Source organism: Coffea arabica, chromosome 11e, assembly GCF_036785885.1.
Source record: "Coffea arabica cultivar ET-39 chromosome 11e, Coffea Arabica ET-39 HiFi, whole genome shotgun sequence".
In the NCBI taxonomy this organism is placed as follows: domain Eukaryota; kingdom Viridiplantae; phylum Streptophyta; class Magnoliopsida; order Gentianales; family Rubiaceae; genus Coffea; species Coffea arabica.
Window position 1 is genome coordinate 58,454,688 of NC_092331.1, and position 20,251 is coordinate 58,474,938.

At 36.8% G+C, this 20,251-nt stretch overlaps 3 protein-coding genes across 3 annotated transcripts; 1 reads left to right on the forward strand and 2 right to left on the reverse strand.

The window, feature by feature from the left end:
- Positions 1-1,856: 1,856 nt before the first annotated feature.
- LOC113719038 (putative SNAP25 homologous protein SNAP30) lies at positions 1,857-3,657 on the forward strand. The gene is made up of 5 exons (XM_027244026.2): positions 1,857-2,334; positions 2,519-2,612; positions 2,771-2,901; positions 3,004-3,101; positions 3,355-3,657. The coding sequence occupies exons 1-5, from the start codon at positions 1,906-1,908 to the stop codon at positions 3,452-3,454; spliced, it is 852 nt and encodes a 283-aa protein (XP_027099827.1). The 5' UTR covers positions 1,857-1,905; the 3' UTR covers positions 3,455-3,657.
- A 204-nt stretch (positions 3,658-3,861) lies between these two features.
- On the reverse strand, positions 3,862-7,818 carry LOC113719039 (probable inactive purple acid phosphatase 2). The gene is made up of 2 exons (XM_027244028.2): positions 6,916-7,818; positions 3,862-5,518 (listed from the first exon to the last, which is right to left on the reverse strand). The coding sequence occupies exons 1-2, from the start codon at positions 7,612-7,614 to the stop codon at positions 4,256-4,258; spliced, it is 1,962 nt and encodes a 653-aa protein (XP_027099829.2). The 5' UTR covers positions 7,615-7,818; the 3' UTR covers positions 3,862-4,255.
- Positions 7,819-9,798: 1,980 nt separating this feature from the next.
- Positions 9,799-12,405, reverse strand: LOC113719511 (probable inactive purple acid phosphatase 2). Its single transcript, XM_027244728.2, has 2 exons — positions 11,572-12,405; positions 9,799-11,178 (listed from the first exon to the last, which is right to left on the reverse strand). The coding sequence occupies exons 1-2, from the start codon at positions 12,268-12,270 to the stop codon at positions 9,925-9,927; spliced, it is 1,953 nt and encodes a 650-aa protein (XP_027100529.1). The 5' UTR covers positions 12,271-12,405; the 3' UTR covers positions 9,799-9,924.
- Between the last annotated feature and the right edge of the window lie 7,846 nt (positions 12,406-20,251).

Consider the following 20,251-nt stretch of genomic DNA (forward strand, 5'->3'; position numbering starts at 1 on the left):
CACCCTTTCCGCACATCAAATTGAAAAATTGACAGAAAAGTTTGTCCCATTAAATGATGGTAATTGGTGAATTTCTAAGTTAATTAATTTCGTAATCCAGTTAATTACTTAATTCTCAGAAAATAATAATAATAATGTTTGCCTTCATGGTCTAAAACTATCCCAAATTTCTCATTTTTGTGTCATGTACACTCTTTTTTAAGTGTTCGAGATAATTAATCACTGAGTTTTGAGTTGTAGGTCGAGGGTTCAAACTCCACCTGCAGTGAATAAGATCTAAATGTGGTACCAGAGAATCCCTTTGATCTTTGGTAAGTTCCTCTTTGGACTGGTTGAGGGTCCAAATCTCACCTGCAGCAAAAAAAATTTAAAGTTGATACCAGAGCACCTTTTTGATCTTTAGTATAGTCAGGTCTGAATACCTACCTTACATCGTCTTTTAGGCTCCTCTTCCCTGTAGATTAGAATTAATTAGATTATACAAAATGTTATCGTTGCCGACCAAAAAAAAGAAGAGATAATTAGTTAATTAGTTTGGTTCGATCGCAACTTTATTTGAATTGACCTCTGGCTCTCCATTGATCTCCAACTGTCCCAAGGCGAGAATATCGGATGATGTAAATAAACTTTGGTAGGAAAAAGAAATGTCATGAAGTTTTGATTCTCTTACCTTGGCAAGCAAGCAAGGCTTGAACTAAACAAAACTAGATTGTCTATCTAATTGCACCAATGCCCTCTCTACTATTCAAGCCTGAGGACGGTACATAAATCTTTGCTGCTGCTTATATAAAATGGCTTTTCTTTTTCCTTTTGATGGTATTCTAATTTCATGTTTTACTATGATTATTAATTGAACGTCAATAATATTTTGTCACTTATCTTAGTGTCCAGAAAGTCTTGATCCAGTGATTAAAATTAAAATCTCAAAATTTAAATGTCTTGAATTTTAATCGCCTTTTTCTCAATTTCTAAATTATTACTTATCACCTATATATATATAAACATATATGTATGTATGTATTGCCTGATCCATTTGTACCTCCAGTCAAACAAGTGTTTAAAAGTCCTACAACTTCAACACCATTTTTTTCGCGGCTCCTCAAGTCGTCCTTTGAATCATTCAATTAAAATCCACAAATTTCACAGGACAAAAAAATTCGCACTTTCTAAAGAAAGGTTTCTAATTTCCATTCCTCTGACCTTGTCTTTCTTTTCTGCCATTCTGCGCGTAGGAGAGAAGAACTTTCACAACGTTCCAACTTTTCTTCATCTCCTACGCCTCAGAATCTTCATTGCCATTTGCAATACAAAGCTTGTTATATAAAGCATTTAGCTGATTCTGCACCAGGTCTGATTTGCTCTTCATTCTTTCCAAATCACCTTCTGCTGTCTTTGAAGGTGTTAAATTGAACCCCGTTGTCATTTTCTTTATTTCTTGAAATTCAACATTTATTGATTTCTTTTAGTTTGTAAGTGTCCCTTCTTTATACGTTGCATGATTATGTATTCCATCTTAACTGCATTATCAACAATTTCGTTCCTCATGCAGGGCATGATGGATCCACGGCAATTTAAATGCCTGATTTTTGTCCTCATTTTTTCCGCATTAGTCCATTATGCATCAATCAAATCTTGCCTATAGGAAAACCCAAATAAGCAGTTACTTCATGTTTCAATTTCTTCTCTGATATCTAGAGGGATGTCAACATATTGTAATAGCTGTTTCTTAAGTTTTTCAGAATCTTCTCTTGGCTGATGATGGTTTTTTACCCCTTTTTCCAGTTGCAGCAAGTTATTTACTTTTGCTAGCACGGGTGGATACTAATTCTTTTAGCTTTTAATGTCCTTCCAGGTACAGCCAGCAGCTAGATTGCCATTTATCAGATCACTTGCCTATAGACAAAAATGTTTGGTTTTATGAAAAGCAAGCCGGCTTCTACAAGTACTAGCCCTCTTCATTATGATGCTGCTGGACAGGATAAGAATGCAACTATGACACCTGCAAGAAGAACTTCTTCTGAACCAGTGCTTATTACACCAGATATGGATGATGATGATGATTATTTTGGAAGAGGTACAGCCACTAGGAATAAGAATAGAAATAAAAATAGTCCTGCTGACAAGAAAGACCTGGACAACATGTCTGTTCAACAATTAGAGGATTATGCGGTGGACCAAGCTCGGCAGACCACAAATTCTGTGAACAATTGCCTCAAAATTGCAGAGGACATGAAACAGGATGCTACTCGTACTCTTGAAACCTTGCACGCGCAGGGCGAGCAAATTACCCGGACTCATATGATGGCTGCAGATTTAGACCGTGATTTGAGCAAGGTAAGGAAGGATCTTACATTGTATGATAAGATGATCATGTCGGAATTTCCATGGATGATAAGATGAACTGAATGAAGTTTTATGGTTATTGGCTTTTTTGCTAGCATTTTCCTGCACCATTCGTTTTATTTTCCCTTTCACTGTCTATGAGGATTTTAGTTGTTGACAATCTATTACATTATAGGGTGAAAAATTGTTGAACAATCTCGGGGGCATGTTCTCGATGCCCTGGAAGCCCAAAAAGACCAGGGAGATCACAGGGCCGATGATAACACAAGGTTTCTGTGCTCTCTACTTATCTGTTCTCAGTGTTTAATAACTTGCTAGTTTGTTCAAGATCAGAAAGGAAAATGGTGTCATATGGTGATGCTGCTTTCCATATCAAAATAACTGCATTTATACTCATCACACACTATATAATGGATTGATTTCACAGATAATAATTCGAAAGCAAAGAAAGCTAGTGCAGAGCAAAGAGAGAAGCTAGGATTAGCTCCCATTCCCAAAGGAAAGCAAACCTCTCGTACACCTCCTCCTGAACCAACGAATGCCTTGCAGAAAGTTGAGGTACATTCTTGTGTTCCGAATTCCAGTGACTTTTAACGTAGAATATTTTGAATCTTTGGTCTGGTTCATTTTTGTCATCTTACACTGATCCTCTAAAACCAGCTGGAGAAGGCAAAGCAAGATGATGCCTTTAGCGATCTGAGCAATATACTGGGTGATCTCAAGGGCATGGCTCTTGAAATGGGATCCGAGCTTGATACGTAAGTTGCCTTTCTAATGTGTATGACTTGGATAAAATCATAATTAAAGATGTCTATGCACTGCTTCAAAACTCGAATGATGATGAATCTAGGAAGGGAAAACAAATGACGGAAGAACATAGCCAAGAATGTGCACGCGTACAATTGTGCTTTTTCTCTTTGTTTTCTAATGTGTGGTTGTTCTATGCTTCTTCCCATTCTTTCTTAGTATTTGTTTTCCATGTATCCTTAAAAATGGACCCTGGATTTACAGGCAAAACAAAGCTATGGATCATCTGTCAGTTGACGTGGATGAATTAAACTCAAGGGTGACAGGTGCCAATCAGCGTGCCCGCAAGTTACTTGCGAAGTGAGAGACGATATTGCAGGACAGCAGCTTTCTCCAACGCCATTTTTTTCATTCTTGATTTTGCATAGTTTCTTGGTTCAACAACTTGTGTCAATTTTAGCGTCTTGTAAAATCTATTCTTTTTTAGTGATCAAGGAAATTAAGTTTTCGAAATGCGATTTTGCATCTCTCTCTGCTACCTAAAATAGAAGGACACAATTTTACTTCCATCATGCAACCCCTTTGGCACACATCGGGTATTTGATATTGAAAAGCATTCAAGATCAAGCCAAGTTGGTTTACATTGTTAGCCAATTGGTAAACAATTCTAGATTCGACCATAGAGACCCTGAATTGCAATCTGAATGTTAGAAAGGAGAACATTACGAATGTAAACGCTTGCAACTTAAGCTAACAATCAATATGGGAAGATAGAAAAGTAGGTCCTGCACAATAGTGATATGAATCCCGTACAAAGTGCTTTACAACATTTACTCGCATTTGCTCAACAGTTTTCATGAATACACCACTGCAGATTACTTTAGGCCAATAATCTTAAGCTTACATCACCAGTAAGAGATTCCTTCTCGGAATCACCTTCCATGATATCACATTACCTACAGAAGCATACATCACAACCGTATATTTACAAGCCTCACCATAGAATCCGACATGATCTAAACAGACAGCTATGATACAGTAGATGTTAGATTTACCAGTGGAGCATTGTTAATATAGTGTGCACATGCTGTGACTATGGCCAAAGTTGTCCATGTCGAGACAGGTAAACCTGGAGCAACTTCTGTATGCACTAAGGATATCTGGATTAGATTTCCTCATTCTTTACAGGAGTCCAATTTGCCCCTGAAGCAGTGTCTCTCCTATAATGTGATACAAACCCAAAAACATAACCAATAAAAGCTCCTAGAAGCAATAAGCTGCCAACCTTCACGTACCACGAAAATGTAGATTCCAGAACTTTACTGGACTCAGCACCACTACCACCTCCACCGTTGAGAACTTGACCTGAAGCCATGATCTCCACCATGTCATGCACCTCCCCATCATGGTTCCCTATATAGGAAAATGTAAGTTTCTCCTTTGTAGCGACAAGCCTAGTGTAACCAAACTCACCACCTCGGTACAAAGAGCGTGCTGGCTGTGGAAATACTGGAACATCGGGGTGCTCTGGTCTTGGTTCCCATATTGGTTGCCAATCTTGGCCTGCCATACCTATCACAATGTGCACAGGGTATGCCTCCCACCCTTGTCCATTCATTCCCAGGCTTCCACAAGTGAAGTTGTTTAATGGACAGAATCTCTCATATCTATATACATGGCCCCACAATGCAAGAGTCACCTTGTTCTTCACAAAAAGAGGTTCCAAGTGCTCAAGCATTTTCATCCTTATAGGGGCATCTCTGATTTCATTGCTTGTGGTATACATTGGCCTGTGTCCTTGGACAACTACAAAGGGGGTTTTTTTTCTATCAACCGATTCCAGGTCCTGCTTCAAAAACTCATATTGCTTACTGCCTTGAAGGAAATTGGTTTCGGTTGAAAAATATAAAAAATGAACTGGCCCCAAATCAAAAGAAAAGTAAAGATTCCTAGTGGCTGGTGCACGTGTTCCTGTTGGCTCTGAAGAATTTCCAGGCATGATAAATCTAAGGCTGTAGGGTACCCCACATTCACCACCTCCATCTTTTCCATATATTGAGTAGGACCAGTCAGGTCTCCAAGGCTGTAATGGCCAATCATATTCATGGTTACCAATGCATACATGATATGGGAGTTGAGATGCAACAGGTTCAATCTGTGTGAAAAAGTTGTCCCACAACCAAGCATAGCCCCTTGCATAGCTGATGTCTCCAATATGGGAGATCAAAGCAGGCTTGTCTCCAAGAGCTTCAATATCACGGCTGATCCACTTGATGGTTGATATGCTTTCCTGCTGCGTTCGGTGAAAAGTCGAGTATGGTGTTGCAGTTCCCATATCTCCAAATAAGAAAGCTACAACTTCATTTGAGTCACCGTCTTGTGACACAAAGCTGTTGGTCATGCTCCAACCACCAGAATCACTGCCAACCTGTTAAATTTATGTTGTTCTGATAATTAGAAAGTCTTGCCGATCAAAATATAAGTATATAACCAAAATACATCCTAAATGCCTAACATCAAGTCCACCAATTTATCTACACAAATTGGAGTGAATTCTTTGCTTCAGAAATAGTGAACTTATCATTCCACGTCAATCAGTATCACCACATTCAACAAAGCAGAGAAGTTAGGAGTGCCGCCTTTTAAGAACCAAGATCACATCTTGCATATATTTGAAGATGCTTAAAGAAAGCTAAATAAGCTAAGATACAAGCAATAACATCAAGAAGCAAATCAAAATTTCTGGATCTGGAGAAAATACAGAACAGGACAGTATATGCAGCACATAGCGACATAAAGGAAACTGCAACGATAATTTTAAGGGGATACATACAAGTTTCAAGTGAGTGCAGGACCAGCAAAGATATTTATGATTTTAATCACAGAGCAAGACAGCACCTCAAGTGCTAATCCTACAAATTACGCTTACAATCACCTAAAGAAAAGATAGCTAGAATGTAAAAGACATATTAAAGCACAATCTGACCACAAAATCATATATCCTTAGTTTCCATTCATGCAATATTCTTCAAGAATGGCTACAGCAAGCACATACAACTTCTAAAAACTCATATTGTTGTGAACTTAGCAATAAGTGCATATCCTCTTGCAGCATAATCTCCTTTGGAGGCTAGGCTCCATGTCTGCAACTACACAAACTTGATTGTTTCATATTTTAGGCCAATTTAAACTGCCACAAATTTAGAACTTTGGCAGAAAAAAGCTACTATTACAGCAGGTGTGTGCCTATATCCAAAAACTGCCCAGTTCGTCTATAATTTTGAGTATAAACCAAAGATCATCTTGCCACTTATGATTCTAAAATCACCATAATATGGCATCCTCCAGATGCTAACTCAATCTAAAAGCAATTGCTATAATAAAATTACCTCGATCTCACATAGCATTCATACCAGTATAAATCCATTTCAGAAGTTGAATTATACGATAACTTGGACTAACTTAGACATTAGAAGCACCAAAGTAACTAGATTTCTAGCTTAAGATTATCCCATTTTCGGTTAAACCTTGCACTTCAATCAGAAAAGGAATAAAACTAATCTAACTGAAATCATTCCTCCGGCAATCAATTTGACAAGCTACATGAAAGAAACCATCTTGATGATACCCGCCCAAAATAAATTTGAAAAAAAAAAACGAAAAACCATCTTTATGATCTGATTCAACCAACTAAATGTTAAACAGCACTAAATTAGTACCACTAGCCTAATGAAGATGTAATACTTATCCAGATAGTACAAAAGCATAGAACTCGATTCATGCTAGTGTTAAAAAATTATTTACCAAATTAACAAAATGATTTACCTGATAAAAATATCTCTTTCCCTTCCTCAAATTTACCATAACCCCATCATGAATTAATCCGGGGTCCCTCCACCCCACACTATCATTAGCTGGAGCATCACACATATCTTCCCTCTCATACCTCACGACCCGAGTACCCACAACCTGATCCATATTCTCGCGGTTCAACCCGTACTTCACAGTACTCTCTTTCCCATCCGAGGTCACAAACATGACCCGCATCTCATCTTCCTTACCCGTATAAGCCAAGTGAATCTGCTCCGGACCCCGAGCCGGTTCAAACCCGATTCCTTCAGACTCCGCCAACAAATGCTTCGTCCCGGGTAAGGGATTCTGGTCGTGATCCTTATGTTTCGGATTGACTTCGGACTCGTACCATCGGAAAATCCTGAACTGGTATTGGGAGCGGAGATTGATCAACGGAAAGGAAATGGAGCCTGACCCAGATTTCCATCCGGGTGAGGAAGACAAGAAAAAGTAACCGATGAAGTCGCTGTGGGAGGAGTTGGGTGGGGAGTAAATGCCGAGCCAATCGAGCTTGGATGGCGAGTCAACTCCGGACCATTGGATCGTGACATTATCTCCTGATTTGGGAACTGTTTTTGGGGTTGCAGAGATTGAGACTTCGGATGAAGATAAAGGGGTTATTAAGATCAAGGAAAGATAGAAGGTGATGAATACTGGATTTAGAAAAATCATCCTATTTCTTGGTTTCTTAACTATTCAGCTGCATCAGAAACTATATACTTCCTTTTTTCCCTGGGGGATCAGGGTCCGAATCAGGCTCAGGGGAAGGACAAGAGGGGAGCCAGGTGGGTTATAGCCTGTGATGGGGGAAGAAGAGCGGGGTTTCGGTGCAGCTGATTGTCTATATAGGCTACCAATTAGCCACTGAGGTGACGGGAAATGGGATATTTGGTAAGAGACTGTGATGGATATTCTCGCGCAGCTTGTCAATTGGCATTGCGTGACCTGCAGGTTACGGTAGAAACTGACTCTTTTCTTTGGATTTTTCTACGCACAACCTATATATTGTATATATATGCGCACACACATTAATAATTACTACTTTCTCTTGCATTTATACAATTTTCTTAAATAATCCAATTGCATTTATACTTTTTCACTAATTAATCTTATATTTCTAAAAATCTAACACTTAACTACATTTTAACGAGACACCGTTGGATAACCGTTTTTCTTTCTAAGTCTAATGGTGCATTTGATCAAAAAAAAAAATGGTGCATTTGGTAAAACTAAAATCTAAAATCTAAAATCTAAAATTCGAACTCTATTGACAAAAAAAAAAATAAATCTGAAGTCTAAAATCTGAATTCATTAAGTTATTGAATTGTTAAGTATAAAGTTAAATACATTTGAGTATATATCACATTCAATGATAAGTGAATAACTTATCATTTATTTTTGAGAGCAAGTTTACCTAAAAAATTTAGTGCCACTTAATTAATTCAGATGTTCATTTTTTTGTCATCAAACGCGTCTGAACATATTAAGATCTAAATCCATTAAATTTAACTGTTGAATTGAATTATCAAACAAGACGTGAGAGGTTTGGAGAACTTTCACTTACATTTCTTCTTTCCATACCATTCAATTCATTCCTTCCACAGACAAAATTTTGATTTGTGTCAAGTGCCAGCTTATTCATGAAGCAACATACATGGTGATAATTTTGGTTGTTTTTAAAAAATTAGGTTAGGTTTTCTAAGAATTTGCTAATGTTAGGGAGGTATGCAGTTTGGATTAATTTACAAAAATAATCTCCGGTGAAAAACAAACCTAAACTTTGGAGGCGTATGGTGAGTGGGTTTTAAATTCAATCATATCATACTCATATATACATGTTTGCTTAAGGTCAATTGAAATCAATTAATGAATTTCATAGACCACTTATATGAGTTTTATGATTAACTACTTAATTATAGGGTTTCACTCATTTATTAAACCCATTATCATTCCCCAATTTATCATACCTATATTGATAGTAATTACGGAATTTGAACCAAACGGCTCCTAAAATTATAATTGCGACAGTTTGCGTATAATTAACCCAAAAAAAGGGGGCATGTTTAGGTAGAAGATTATTTGAAATATAATTTAAAATAATTATTGTAACACATTTTGTAATATGATATATGTGACATAAAAGAGTAATGCAAAAACTCCTGTCCAAACGCACCCTTGTTGAGATATACATCTATGACAAAGACAAGTTGGGATATATTAATGGTGATCTTCCTAAACCTTCATCAATAGATCCTACATATCGACGGTGTCGGACTGAAGATTCAAGCGTGAAAGGATGGCTAATAAACAACATGGATCCATCCGTGATCTGCAACTTCATTTTTCGTTTAGCTCATATTTTGGAGTGGGGCTTTGGGTTTTGGTCATTCCCTTTTTTATGTTTGGTTTGGAAGAAGAAAGGTTTCGTTCTATCAAAAAATTAATCAATTTGAAACCTCTAAATGATAATTGAGGAATAATAAGCAGCAAAATCTAACGCTTTTTACTCATACTGAATGATTTCGTAATAGTCTATCAAACAATGCATCTGAATATCATTAACTTTGATATCTATCGCGCTTAAGCCCCTTCTGAAATTTTGTTGGGTTTATTTAGAAGTATGGGAGTCTAATCCGATCAATTTACTTGAAAGTGTAATGAGGCCAAGGGTTAGTTTTTGAACGATAATGTTGTAATGGTCACTCAAATATATTAAGAAAAGCTAGAGCAATCCAAATTCGAGTATTTTCCCAAAGACAGCATGTACAATTAGGCAAAGTAAGCCCAAAACGATTCCAGATCACTCACGAAGGATTCTTGGTTGAAAATTACCAGACTACTGGAAAGTAGGTAAAGTAGGTCTAAAAATGCCAGTTCAAGGTTCAATTGATCCAATTGCAAGCACATGTTGCAATGTCACCAGTTGCTAATGGTGCAAAAATTTGTTACACAAATCCCGTTTCAGAAGAGATAACACAAAAATCAAACATCTTCTTCCTTTAAACGAGCCCAGTTCTTATCTAAGGCAGCTTCCTTTCTAAAGTGTGATGTGAAACCAAGAAAATATGCAACAAAAGCCACACAGACCATTAGACTGATGTTCTTCATATAGTACCATGACTCAGTGGCTTCCTCCTCACTAGTTGCTCCAGCATGATTGAGAACTTGACCTGGTGCCATTATTTCCACCTCATCATGCACCTCCCCATCATGATTTCCCACGAAAGAAAATGTAAGTTTTTTCTCCGTAGCAACGATTTTAGTGTAGCCAAACTGACCGGCCCGAAAATACGACAGCTCTGGCTGTGGGAAAACAGGATCATTAGGATGATCTGCCCTTGGTTCCCACTCAGGTTGCCAGTCTTGTCCAGACATTCCAATCACTACATGGACAGGGTATGCCTCCCAATTCTGATCTCCATTCTTGCCCATGTTCCCGCAAGTGAAGTTATTCAGCGGGCAAAACCTCTCGTATCTATGTACATGACCCCATAATACAAGGCTCACTTTATTCTTCACCAGTAGCGGTTCTATGTGTTCAACCAGTTTCTCCTTCAAAGGGACCTCTTTAGGTCTATGGCAGGTGCTGTACATCGGCCTGTGCCCTTGAACAACCACAAAAGGGGTCTTTTTTCTGTCAACCGATTCTAAATCATGCTTCAAGAAGTTATATTGGTCACTCCCTGGAAGAAAGTTTGTCTCGGTCGACATATACACAAAATGCACTACCCCAAAATCAAAGGAATAGTAGAGATTTTTAGTGGCAGGTGCCCTTGTTCCAGTAAGTTCAGAAGAGTTTCCAGGCATGTTAAACCTGAGACTATAGGGCACCCCACATTCACCACCCCCATCTTTCCCATAAACAGAGCTGGCCCAATCAGGCTTCCAAGGCTGTGATGGCCAGTCATACTCATGATTACCGATGCATACATGATAGGGGACTTTGGAGGCAACAGGTTCAATTTGATTGAAAAAATTGTCCCACAACCATGAGTATCCTCTGGCATAGCTGATGTCTCCAATATGCGAGACAAATGCGGGCTTGTCGCCTATTGCTTCGATATCGCGACTAATCCATTTCAGAGTTGAACTGCTTTCCTCCTGCGTGCGATCGAAGGTTGTATAAGGTGTTGATGTCCCCATGTCACCAAACAAGAAAGCAATTGTTTCCTTTAAATGGGCATTTGGGGTCACAAAGCTCAAAATGTCACTCCATCCCCCAGAATCACTACCAACCTGCAATATATAACTGGGCGCGGTTAAAGGGCAGAACTTTGTTGATGGAATTCAAGAATTATTAGACTATTGGCTGGTTATAAACAACCACATGGTTATTCATGACTGCCCTATATTGGAGAAGAAATTCTTTAAACAAGATCGATAGTTGCAAGTTGTACATTGTAAGGAACAAAACCAGGATTAGTTGAATACTTTTGCTCCAGTAGCTATAAAGAGATCATCCAAGCTAAGACTAACCGAACAGAATACTTAATCGATCTAGTTATAGCTCACAGCTAATACTAATACGAGTGATGAACACTAGCAACAAATAAAGACTGATGAACATGGTTTAAAGTTCTAATCCACATGAATTAACACTAATTAATAACACCAGCATTTGCTAATTACCTGATAATAATACCTCTTTCCTTTCCTCAGATCAGTCATGACACCATCATGGATATAGCCGGGATCCCTCCACCCTACACTATCAGTAGCAGGTGCATGGCACATATCCTCCCGTTCATACCTCAAGACCCGAGCACCCACAGTCTGTTCCATCTTTCCCCGGGTCAGCCCATATCTCACCGAATTGTCTTTCCCATCATGGGTCACAAACATAACACGCATCTCACCCACCCGACCCGTTAACGCCAGGTGCACCTGTTCGGGTCCCCGACCCGGTTCAAACCCGACTTCTCCCGATTCCACCAACTTGTGCTCAGTCCCTGGAAGTGGGTTATGGTCATTGTCAAAGCGCGTGGCATTGGTTATCTCAGACTGGATCCACCGGAAGATCCGGAACTGGTATTCGGATCTTAGGTTGACCAATGGGATTGAAATGGAACCTGATCCTGATTCCCATCCTGGTGAGGTGGAGAGAAAGATGTAGCCTATGAAGTTGTCGTTGGAGGAGGTGGGTGGGGAGTAAATACCAAGCCAGTCAAGTTTGGAGGGGGAGTCGATACCGGACCATTGGATGGTAACCGGGTGGCCGGACTTGGCTAATGTTTTCGGGGTGACAGATATGGAGACGGGAGAAGAAGAAGAAGAGTGAATAAAGAGGATGAGGTGAAGGAAGAAATTGGATAGCGTTACAGGGATCATGGGTGGAGGCTGGAGCTGGAGCTGGAGCTGGAGGAGTAATCAGCTGAGTGAAAATGACGAAATAAAAAAGGCAGCCATGCGCAGCTTAAGTTGAAATGGACGAGGTAAAACAGGCCATGTCGCACGTTGACGTTGCTGGCCTGACACATTATTTTTATGCGTGCACGGAATTTTAGACATAAGAAAAGAAACCACAAGAAATCGGGATTAATTGCTGCCACTAAATTAAGTTTAAGAATTTATTACTACTAAATCATTTTTTAACAAAACTACTAGATTTCATCGCATCACACATATGTCAAAGTGATGGAGCTTTGTTTACTCAATATCGAAAACCAAAAATATGTTTCGCATTGGTCCAACTAGCTGTCTTCAGTGGGGCTGCGAGTTGATCAAACTATTTAATTCGAACTCGCGAGGAGGTGGATCAATTACTTGACTCGAGTTTAATGTTGATCGAATTCGAATTGAGTTCAAACTGCTTGATAATATGTAAGAGTCCAACTCAAGTATTATATTCTTAAACTTATAAACTTGACAAACCTAATTGAGCTTTCAATATATATTATATATAGACACATGTATGTACATATTAATTTTTTATATTTATTAGTCTAAAATGTTAATTATATCCTTTGTTCAAAATTATATATACAAATTAAATTTTATTATGTGAGCTCAATTAGATTCGATTAAACTTGATTAAACTCAAACTCGAGTTCGAGGTCGAGTAAGGTAAATTAAAGTCGAACTCTAGCTTGAGTTTGACTTTTAAAAGGTGGACGAGCTCGAGTTCGAACTCAATCATTCTAATGAGTTTGACTCGACTCGAGTGCACTCTTACTTGTTAGCAATATACATTAGTTCATGTAAACAATAAAGAAATTCCATATTTTTGAACTTAATGCTTTAACCAACTAAAATAATCTAGGCTCCATATTTAGTTCTTTCACTACCTATATGTACATGTTCAAGGTAACGTCTTTTACTATGGGCGCACAAGCGTTTAAATTTGCAGGGTAGAAAATTATTCAAAGCTAAGCGTGTAAAACTTAGATGTAAAGAGCTATATTTTGTAGGAATTACGTTGATGTAAATTAGTCTCGCATTTGTGAGTTCTGGCTACAAATAATAATATCTTTCATTAATGTTGTCATATTGGTCTCTATCACTTATCCAGTTGTGAGTATTATTAAATTACAAAGTCCTGTAAGAAAGACCCAAATTGATTAGCATATTGTCGAGAACAACTTGAGAAATCAATCACTGCTTATTTCTATGGGCTTCTTTACTGCTTATTTTGTTGTACAAATAGAACGGATGGCTGTGTTGATGCTTTGATGCTCAGAATATTCTGAATGTATGACTCAATAACAAATACTCCTCAAGAGTTAGAAAAGTCATTAGTTAGCAACTTTAATTTGACCTAATTTCTATTGCTTTTATACCAAATTTCCAAATTGGGGTATAATTTGTTAAGCTCTTTAGCAGTCACGATAGGTGAAATTCGTTCAATTGAACCTAGATTGCAAGTATATGATTTCAAAAAAAAAAAAAGGATAAGTTATAATAAATTAAACGATGAGAGTTTTTTTTTTTTTTTTTAACAACCTAAAATGCCCAATGTTCACGTTAACTAGTAAAACACCTAACTCATCACACTATTCAAAGCCAATCAAAACTCTAAAATGCAATCATCTTCCTCCTAAATCCTTTTAATCATAAAAGTAAAATCATTCAACCACTGAGCTTATATAGGCTACCAAGGTGGGTCTTAAGACCCTGTTTGGCTGTAGGTAAGGGTTCAAATTTCATCTGCAGGAAAAAAAATTCAAATATTATGTCAAAGCACTCCCTTGATTTAATAAGTAAAATCATTCCAAACAGAATTATTTGTTTCTTCCACTTGGAAAAGAGGCAGAAATCCCAGTCTGTGCCTTGACCAATTCCAGTACCCGGTATAACTTCAGAACTCTTGCATATATTTATCTCCGGCTTGAATTCATGCGCTTTCTGTCAACCCATTATTTACCGGCGAATTTACTTGCCACAATCGATTCAGAAGTAGTCATATTCTCCGGCAATGCGAGCTTGGCTAGAAATCGTCGCGACCAGAAGGCTCGGTTCTCTTGTCCAAATTAAACATCCAATGACTAAGCCTGCGGGGTCAACTATGACTATGCCCTCACAGGAGATGCAAACCACAATATTGTGTAGGTTTTTAACTGCCACAAATGCACATACACGTATTGAGAGAGACATTGGAAGCTGTAAGCTACCAGGGCTTTCTGAACCCAGCATTTCTTAGCCGTTGGATTGATAATTGGCCGAATGCGAGACGCTGGTTTGATAATTGACCGAGGCAAAAGCGTGATTAAAAAATATGATCACGAAAAAAGTAAAAATTTTTTAGAGAAAATTTGCGTTCGAAACTAGGGTATCAGAGAGTTAGAATTAGTGGGATCGATCAAATGACCAATGCTGAATTTGCTTATACATAGGAGTCGAGTTACAATTCTTGCTTTACAATCCAAAGGCAATACTTTTTGAGCATGCATCGTCAAATTCTTTTAAGCACAAGAAAATCCATGTAGTTAGTACTTGTGCACTTGCTAAGTCTTACATATGCAGATGCAGTTCTTGAGGCTCAATAAATGTGCTTGAAATGACAATTGACCAAGCTCTCTACAAATTGAGCTATAGCACAGATATTAAGACGAAAAATCGTTCAAGCAAATAATTGGGCTTTAGCTGTTTATCATGAGATGAATCAGCAGTTATCTTTAATTGCTATGAGCCCACACAACATTGAGCTATTTCGTTTTTGGAGTCTTTTGCTTATGGAATATTGTGTATGATTTCTATTCTAAATTTATTAGTGGTGTTACTGTTTAAATCAAGAAAGGATGGATGATGTGATAAGTGTTAAATTGCAAACCACAGAATGGCTTCTTTTTTCTTTTTATTTTTTCCTTTTTTATGTTTTTGGCGAGCTGAAAATCTCTATTCAACAGCAAATTAAAGCAAGCATGTTTGTACAAATAGGAATAAATCCAGAAATGCCTTCGTACGTGTTAAATTAAATGTCTAACTCTGGCAAAAGAAGGCGACATCTCTATGGTTCAATGCATCCTTAAAGTTATGTCACCGCTTCCAAATGTTAACTCTTTCCTCTCTCCATACCTTAAAATTTTGTCATTAATTTTCCAGATACTTTTTCTTGGATATTTCTTTTTTCAGGTTCTTGCCTTGATAAATGTGTGATAAAGGGAGTCTGATCATCCAGTAAATTCATTAGAGAGCCCTTAAACTATTTCAACTTTGGACTCTTCATCTATTTTAACACTCAAATAATAAAAAGTGTCAAATTTTGATCTTTTTCGTTCCTCTCCACTATTAAAGCTAATGGATATAAGAGCAAAATTTGGCATTCTAACAATGAAAATGGACTGTAGGATCAAAATTTAACTTTTGATTTTTTTTTTTATTATTAAGTGACTAATTTGAAATTTAAAATAGATAAGAGATCAAAAATTGACGATTGTAATAGTTTAGAGACTCTGGAGTAGTTTACCACAGCTAGTGTTTGGGAAGAGTTACAATAGAATAAAGGCTGGGAGTATTTTTTAAAAACTAGTTTTTCAAATACAATAAAATTTTTAAAAAGTACTCTAAAAGGTAATCTAAAAATTAGTTTAATTTTTTTTTTAAAATTTTAAAAAATATCTCAAAATATATTCTAGAAACTCTTCTACTCTTAAATATCCCAAAATATTTTTTGAAAATATCCTAAAATACAATCCAAAAACTCTGCTACAGCAAAATTTTTCAAAAACACCCTAAAAATAACTAATCCAAACGGAGGAATATATTTCTCTGTTCACGTAATCTCTTCATGTTTCTCTGTTTAATTTGGTTATGAGTATGGATAGACCGAATTTAAGTGTATATCTAGAATTATACTTAAATTCTAAGGTCTTCTATTCACCGACTACTTACTTGGTTCAACGACGGTGAAGGAATGGAAGACAGTTTCATACTCCCATTGCATTAAAATCATTGTACATTTGATATTCTCTTATTTTTGAGTCACTAAATCAATGGAAGTATCGTTGGGAATTGGGAACAAATATCAGTGGCAAAGATCTGGCGTATGTTGAGAATTTTGGGTGAAGTCAAAGCATGGGTATAATGCATGCAGAGGAAATGGAAGCAGACACCTATCACCAGTCAATATTTGGCAGAATTTGAGTTTTTTTGTGTTCATCCATCATGGTGTAAAATGGGTAAACCTGGCTAAATTTAGCCAACTTCTGAATGCATAGATCCCCCAAGGCATGGCCAAGTTGATATAAACGGGTGGGGGAGTTTAAGGGGACACTGCTAACTTTTCTCACGCATTGCTAAAAAGGGCAACATAGTAAATAAGGTGGATTAACAGAAGTTGATGACAGTGGATGATTCGTTCAAACAATTAATTAGTTCAATCACATTTATGTTACCCTTCTTTTCAACTACCAAAAAAAAATTTTTTTTTCAGGTCTCCAAATCTACTGTACAACTGGCCGTCAAAATTTTCAATCCATAATTTTAGAGCCGAAAGATGAATCAAGTTTTTCATGTGCTCGAGTCGAACTCGACTCGGTCAGAATTCGTTTAAATTTGATTTGCCAACTAATTAAATCAAATTTGACAACTATTTTAAATTCAATAATTTTTAAATTCGATAAAGAAAAAAGCTCGTTCAAACTCAGTTCGATAAATAAACAAATCAAACTTGAACAAAATTTTAAATTTATTAAAATAATCAAATAATTTTAAACATTGGAGCGTTTGATTAGTCTCGTTTACGCCTTGACATAATTTTCACCGGTAATTAGATGAAAAAGCTTTTGTGAAATAATTCAAATTGACATATTCCGTTAGCTTTTGTTCCTACCCTAACAAAGCTATGAAACTAATCCCGTTTCATGGTGAGCTTCCTTGGCTAAGACTGAGGGAGGAGTCCTAATCTTTAATTGTCCCACAACTTAATTGCAGAGCAATTCTGAATGAATAGAAGCATCCCACATTCCCACTAATCTCTTGCATTTCACAGATATATCCAACCCCAAAGTAAATGCTAGCCAGGAACAGACATAAATACATCTACGACAGCATTTGATTCAACGCAACATATCTTCGTGACTCCATTGATGATATAAAACGGTATAGCTGACCACAGCATTCTCCCAATCTCCTTAATTAGCCCATTTTCTTGCGTTGTGTATTACTTTCAATCTCACCTCTCCCTCTCAATCTGAATCTCAATCTCCAATTTCCCAAAACCTGCACCACCATGAAGACTTCTCCATCTTTCCCTTCAAAAAGAACAATTTTTCTGGCTTTGATGGTCATGATTTTCTTGATGTTCTTCTCATCAGTCACCACCACCACCACCACCACATCCACTAGAATTTCACGGTCAGGGTTCGGAGAAGTCTCCTCAAGCTCAATCCAGAATCATCAGCTCTACAATTACCGGAAGGTTCAGGCAGGCAAGAATGGAGTCCAAAAATCTTGGAATACGATCTCAAGAGGCAGCATGCAAAGCCCACCTGCAGCCATGAATATGATCAACTGCTATCAGTTCCAGAGAATCCGCGACTGCGCACCATTCTCAACTCCACCGCCACCGCCACCATCGGATTACGAGATTGACCCAAGATATGGTGTAGAAAAAAGATTAGTCCCTTCTGGGCCCAACCCTCTTCATAACTAAAATTCCACCATTTCATCATCATCACAGTTTACAGCACCACCTCTCTCACTATTCCATCCATTACCTTTCATTTTCACAAGAATTTCACATACTCCAATACCTTTCTTGGACCCCTTTTTCTTTTCGTTTCTTGAAGTCTTTTTTCTCACTCTAAAAATCTCGTCCTAGTTACTTTCTTCATAATTACTACCAATCTGCTGAGCTATAGCCTAGTTTTTTTTTTTTTTTTTTTGGGTGTCATTTTTCTTGTTTTCTTGGAGTTACTATTTCCACGCTTGTTTTTGGATTTGGCATTCTTTAATTGGAGATGATGGTAGACCTGATGAATGAGTGGAAGCAGCAAAAACAAGCGTGGAAATGGTCAGTCCTAGTAGTAGAAGTTGACGGTGCATAACTATGAATATGATGATGAAGGTCTTCGTTGAAATTTTGGTGGAGCCAAGATTAATCAAGAGAAGCCCATGAGTGTCATTAATTCCTGAAGCTGTTAGTTAAGGGATTGGGAATTCAATGGCTTCGCCATAATATGGCGGCAAATTTGTCCTTTTGTGTTGCCCTTGATTTTCATCTCTAATTAGACGATATTTACGTAGTCATGTATATTCGAGTTTCATATCAATGAGAGTGATCAAATTCTTGCAGGTTTTAATTTTGCCTTTACATTCTTTTCCCTTTTGCGTGATTTTTTAGTTTGTTAAATCTGATATATTCCCCTTTGTTTTGATTTTCACCTTTCATTTAGCAAGTAACTTGATTTAATCAGTTGTTTCTTCATTTTTTTTTACATTTTCCTTTTTCAAGGTCAGCCAAAACCTAATCGTTTGCTAAATGCTAGAAAAAAAAAGAATAGGAAAAACAATATGGATCCCATCTCCCACAGGATTTTAGGGCTTTTGCAGGGCCTTATTTAATTTGGAGGAGCATTTTAGCAAACTATATTAAATATTCCTAGTTATATATAAAAAATGAAATGGGTAATTTCCATGCAAATGAATCCGTAGGCATTTCACATTATGGTTCTATATCTCAATACTATTCAACTTTAATTTTTTGTCCTTTTTCTTTAATTGTTTAGGAAAAACAACAAATTAAGTAATGTCTTTGGCTAGGAACATGATGCTTAATTACCGTTACAGTAGTAAAGAGAGAAATAATCAGACTAAGATGGACTTCATGTTGTAGAGTAGTTTATATTCTTTGATTTTGTTAAAAGAAATTAGGTGTTTATGGATTTAGAATGATACAGTTTAACAATCTTTTTTCAATTGGAATTGGACCGAAATCGGATCTGCGATTTGTTGAACCGAAATCGGAATTAGATTTTGAAAATCGAAACTGGAACTAGAACCACAACCATGAAAAAGATTCAAGTTCAAGTTCATCAAAATTTTGAATCAAAACCAATAATTTAGAATCCATTCAAATCGTTTAAAAAAAAATACATACCATGTGTTTGAATTCATTTGATCAATTTAGAATTCAATATTAATAATCAGCAATTAACACCAACAATCTCAATTTTAACTGAACAAACCCATTGTCCCATTCCATTAATAAGTCTACACACATAACTAATCTAAGTCCAAAACCAGTCCAATCTAATTAATAATGAGATATTTTTTCATAAAATTTACATCATTTTTCCCTTGCATATGATAATACAATAAAGTTTTTATTTTTCTACATTATTATCATATTTTCTTAGAATCAATTTTATAATAATAAGTGTTCAAGCATAACTAAAAGAACTGAAACCCGTAATCCGTAGATATCAAAACCGTAATCGAAGCAAAACTAGAATTGAAACCAAATTGTAACCAGAATTTTAAGAATTGTAACCACAACTATTCTTATAAGCATCGATTCAAGTTCCACTTTTCAGAGAACGAAAGATGTTAATTTTTAAACCGGAATCAATGATTTTGGAATTACGACCATGTCTTCTCCGATCTACCCAATAACTATCATGTTACAACTCTTTAAAGTAGTAATTATAGAATTCCTTAAATCCATAATCATGTATAGCAAAAGAAAGTACCAAAGTTTATCCACATCTTAAAAGATAAAGGATATATGATGTATAAAAGTAACAAGACTTTCTATTGACCAACAATTCCAGGGGAAAAAAAACACTTTCTTTAAGGTTATTATTTTAGTGCAACTTAGTGAGTTATTTCGATCAATAAACTAGGTTCCCTAAAACTTGACATTTTTGCTCTT

Coding starts and splice junctions, on each gene's coding strand:
- LOC113719038 (XM_027244026.2), top strand. CDS start 1,906: ATGTTTGGTTTTATGAAAAGCAAGCCGGCTTCTACAAGTACTAGCCCT. Junction 2,613..2,770: donor AGGGCCGATGATAACACAAG/GTTTCTGTGCTC, acceptor TTGATTTCACAG/ATAATAATTCGAAAGCAAAG. Junction 3,102..3,354: donor ATGGGATCCGAGCTTGATAC/GTAAGTTGCCTT, acceptor CTGGATTTACAG/GCAAAACAAAGCTATGGATC.
- LOC113719039 (XM_027244028.2), bottom strand. CDS start 7,614: ATGATTTTTCTAAATCCAGTATTCATCACCTTCTATCTTTCCTTGATC. Junction 5,519..6,915: donor GAAAGAGATATTTTTATCAG/GTAAATCATTTT, acceptor TAAATTTAACAG/GTTGGCAGTGATTCTGGTGG.
- LOC113719511 (XM_027244728.2), bottom strand. CDS start 12,270: ATGATCCCTGTAACGCTATCCAATTTCTTCCTTCACCTCATCCTCTTT. Junction 11,179..11,571: donor GAAAGAGGTATTATTATCAG/GTAATTAGCAAA, acceptor TATATATTGCAG/GTTGGTAGTGATTCTGGGGG.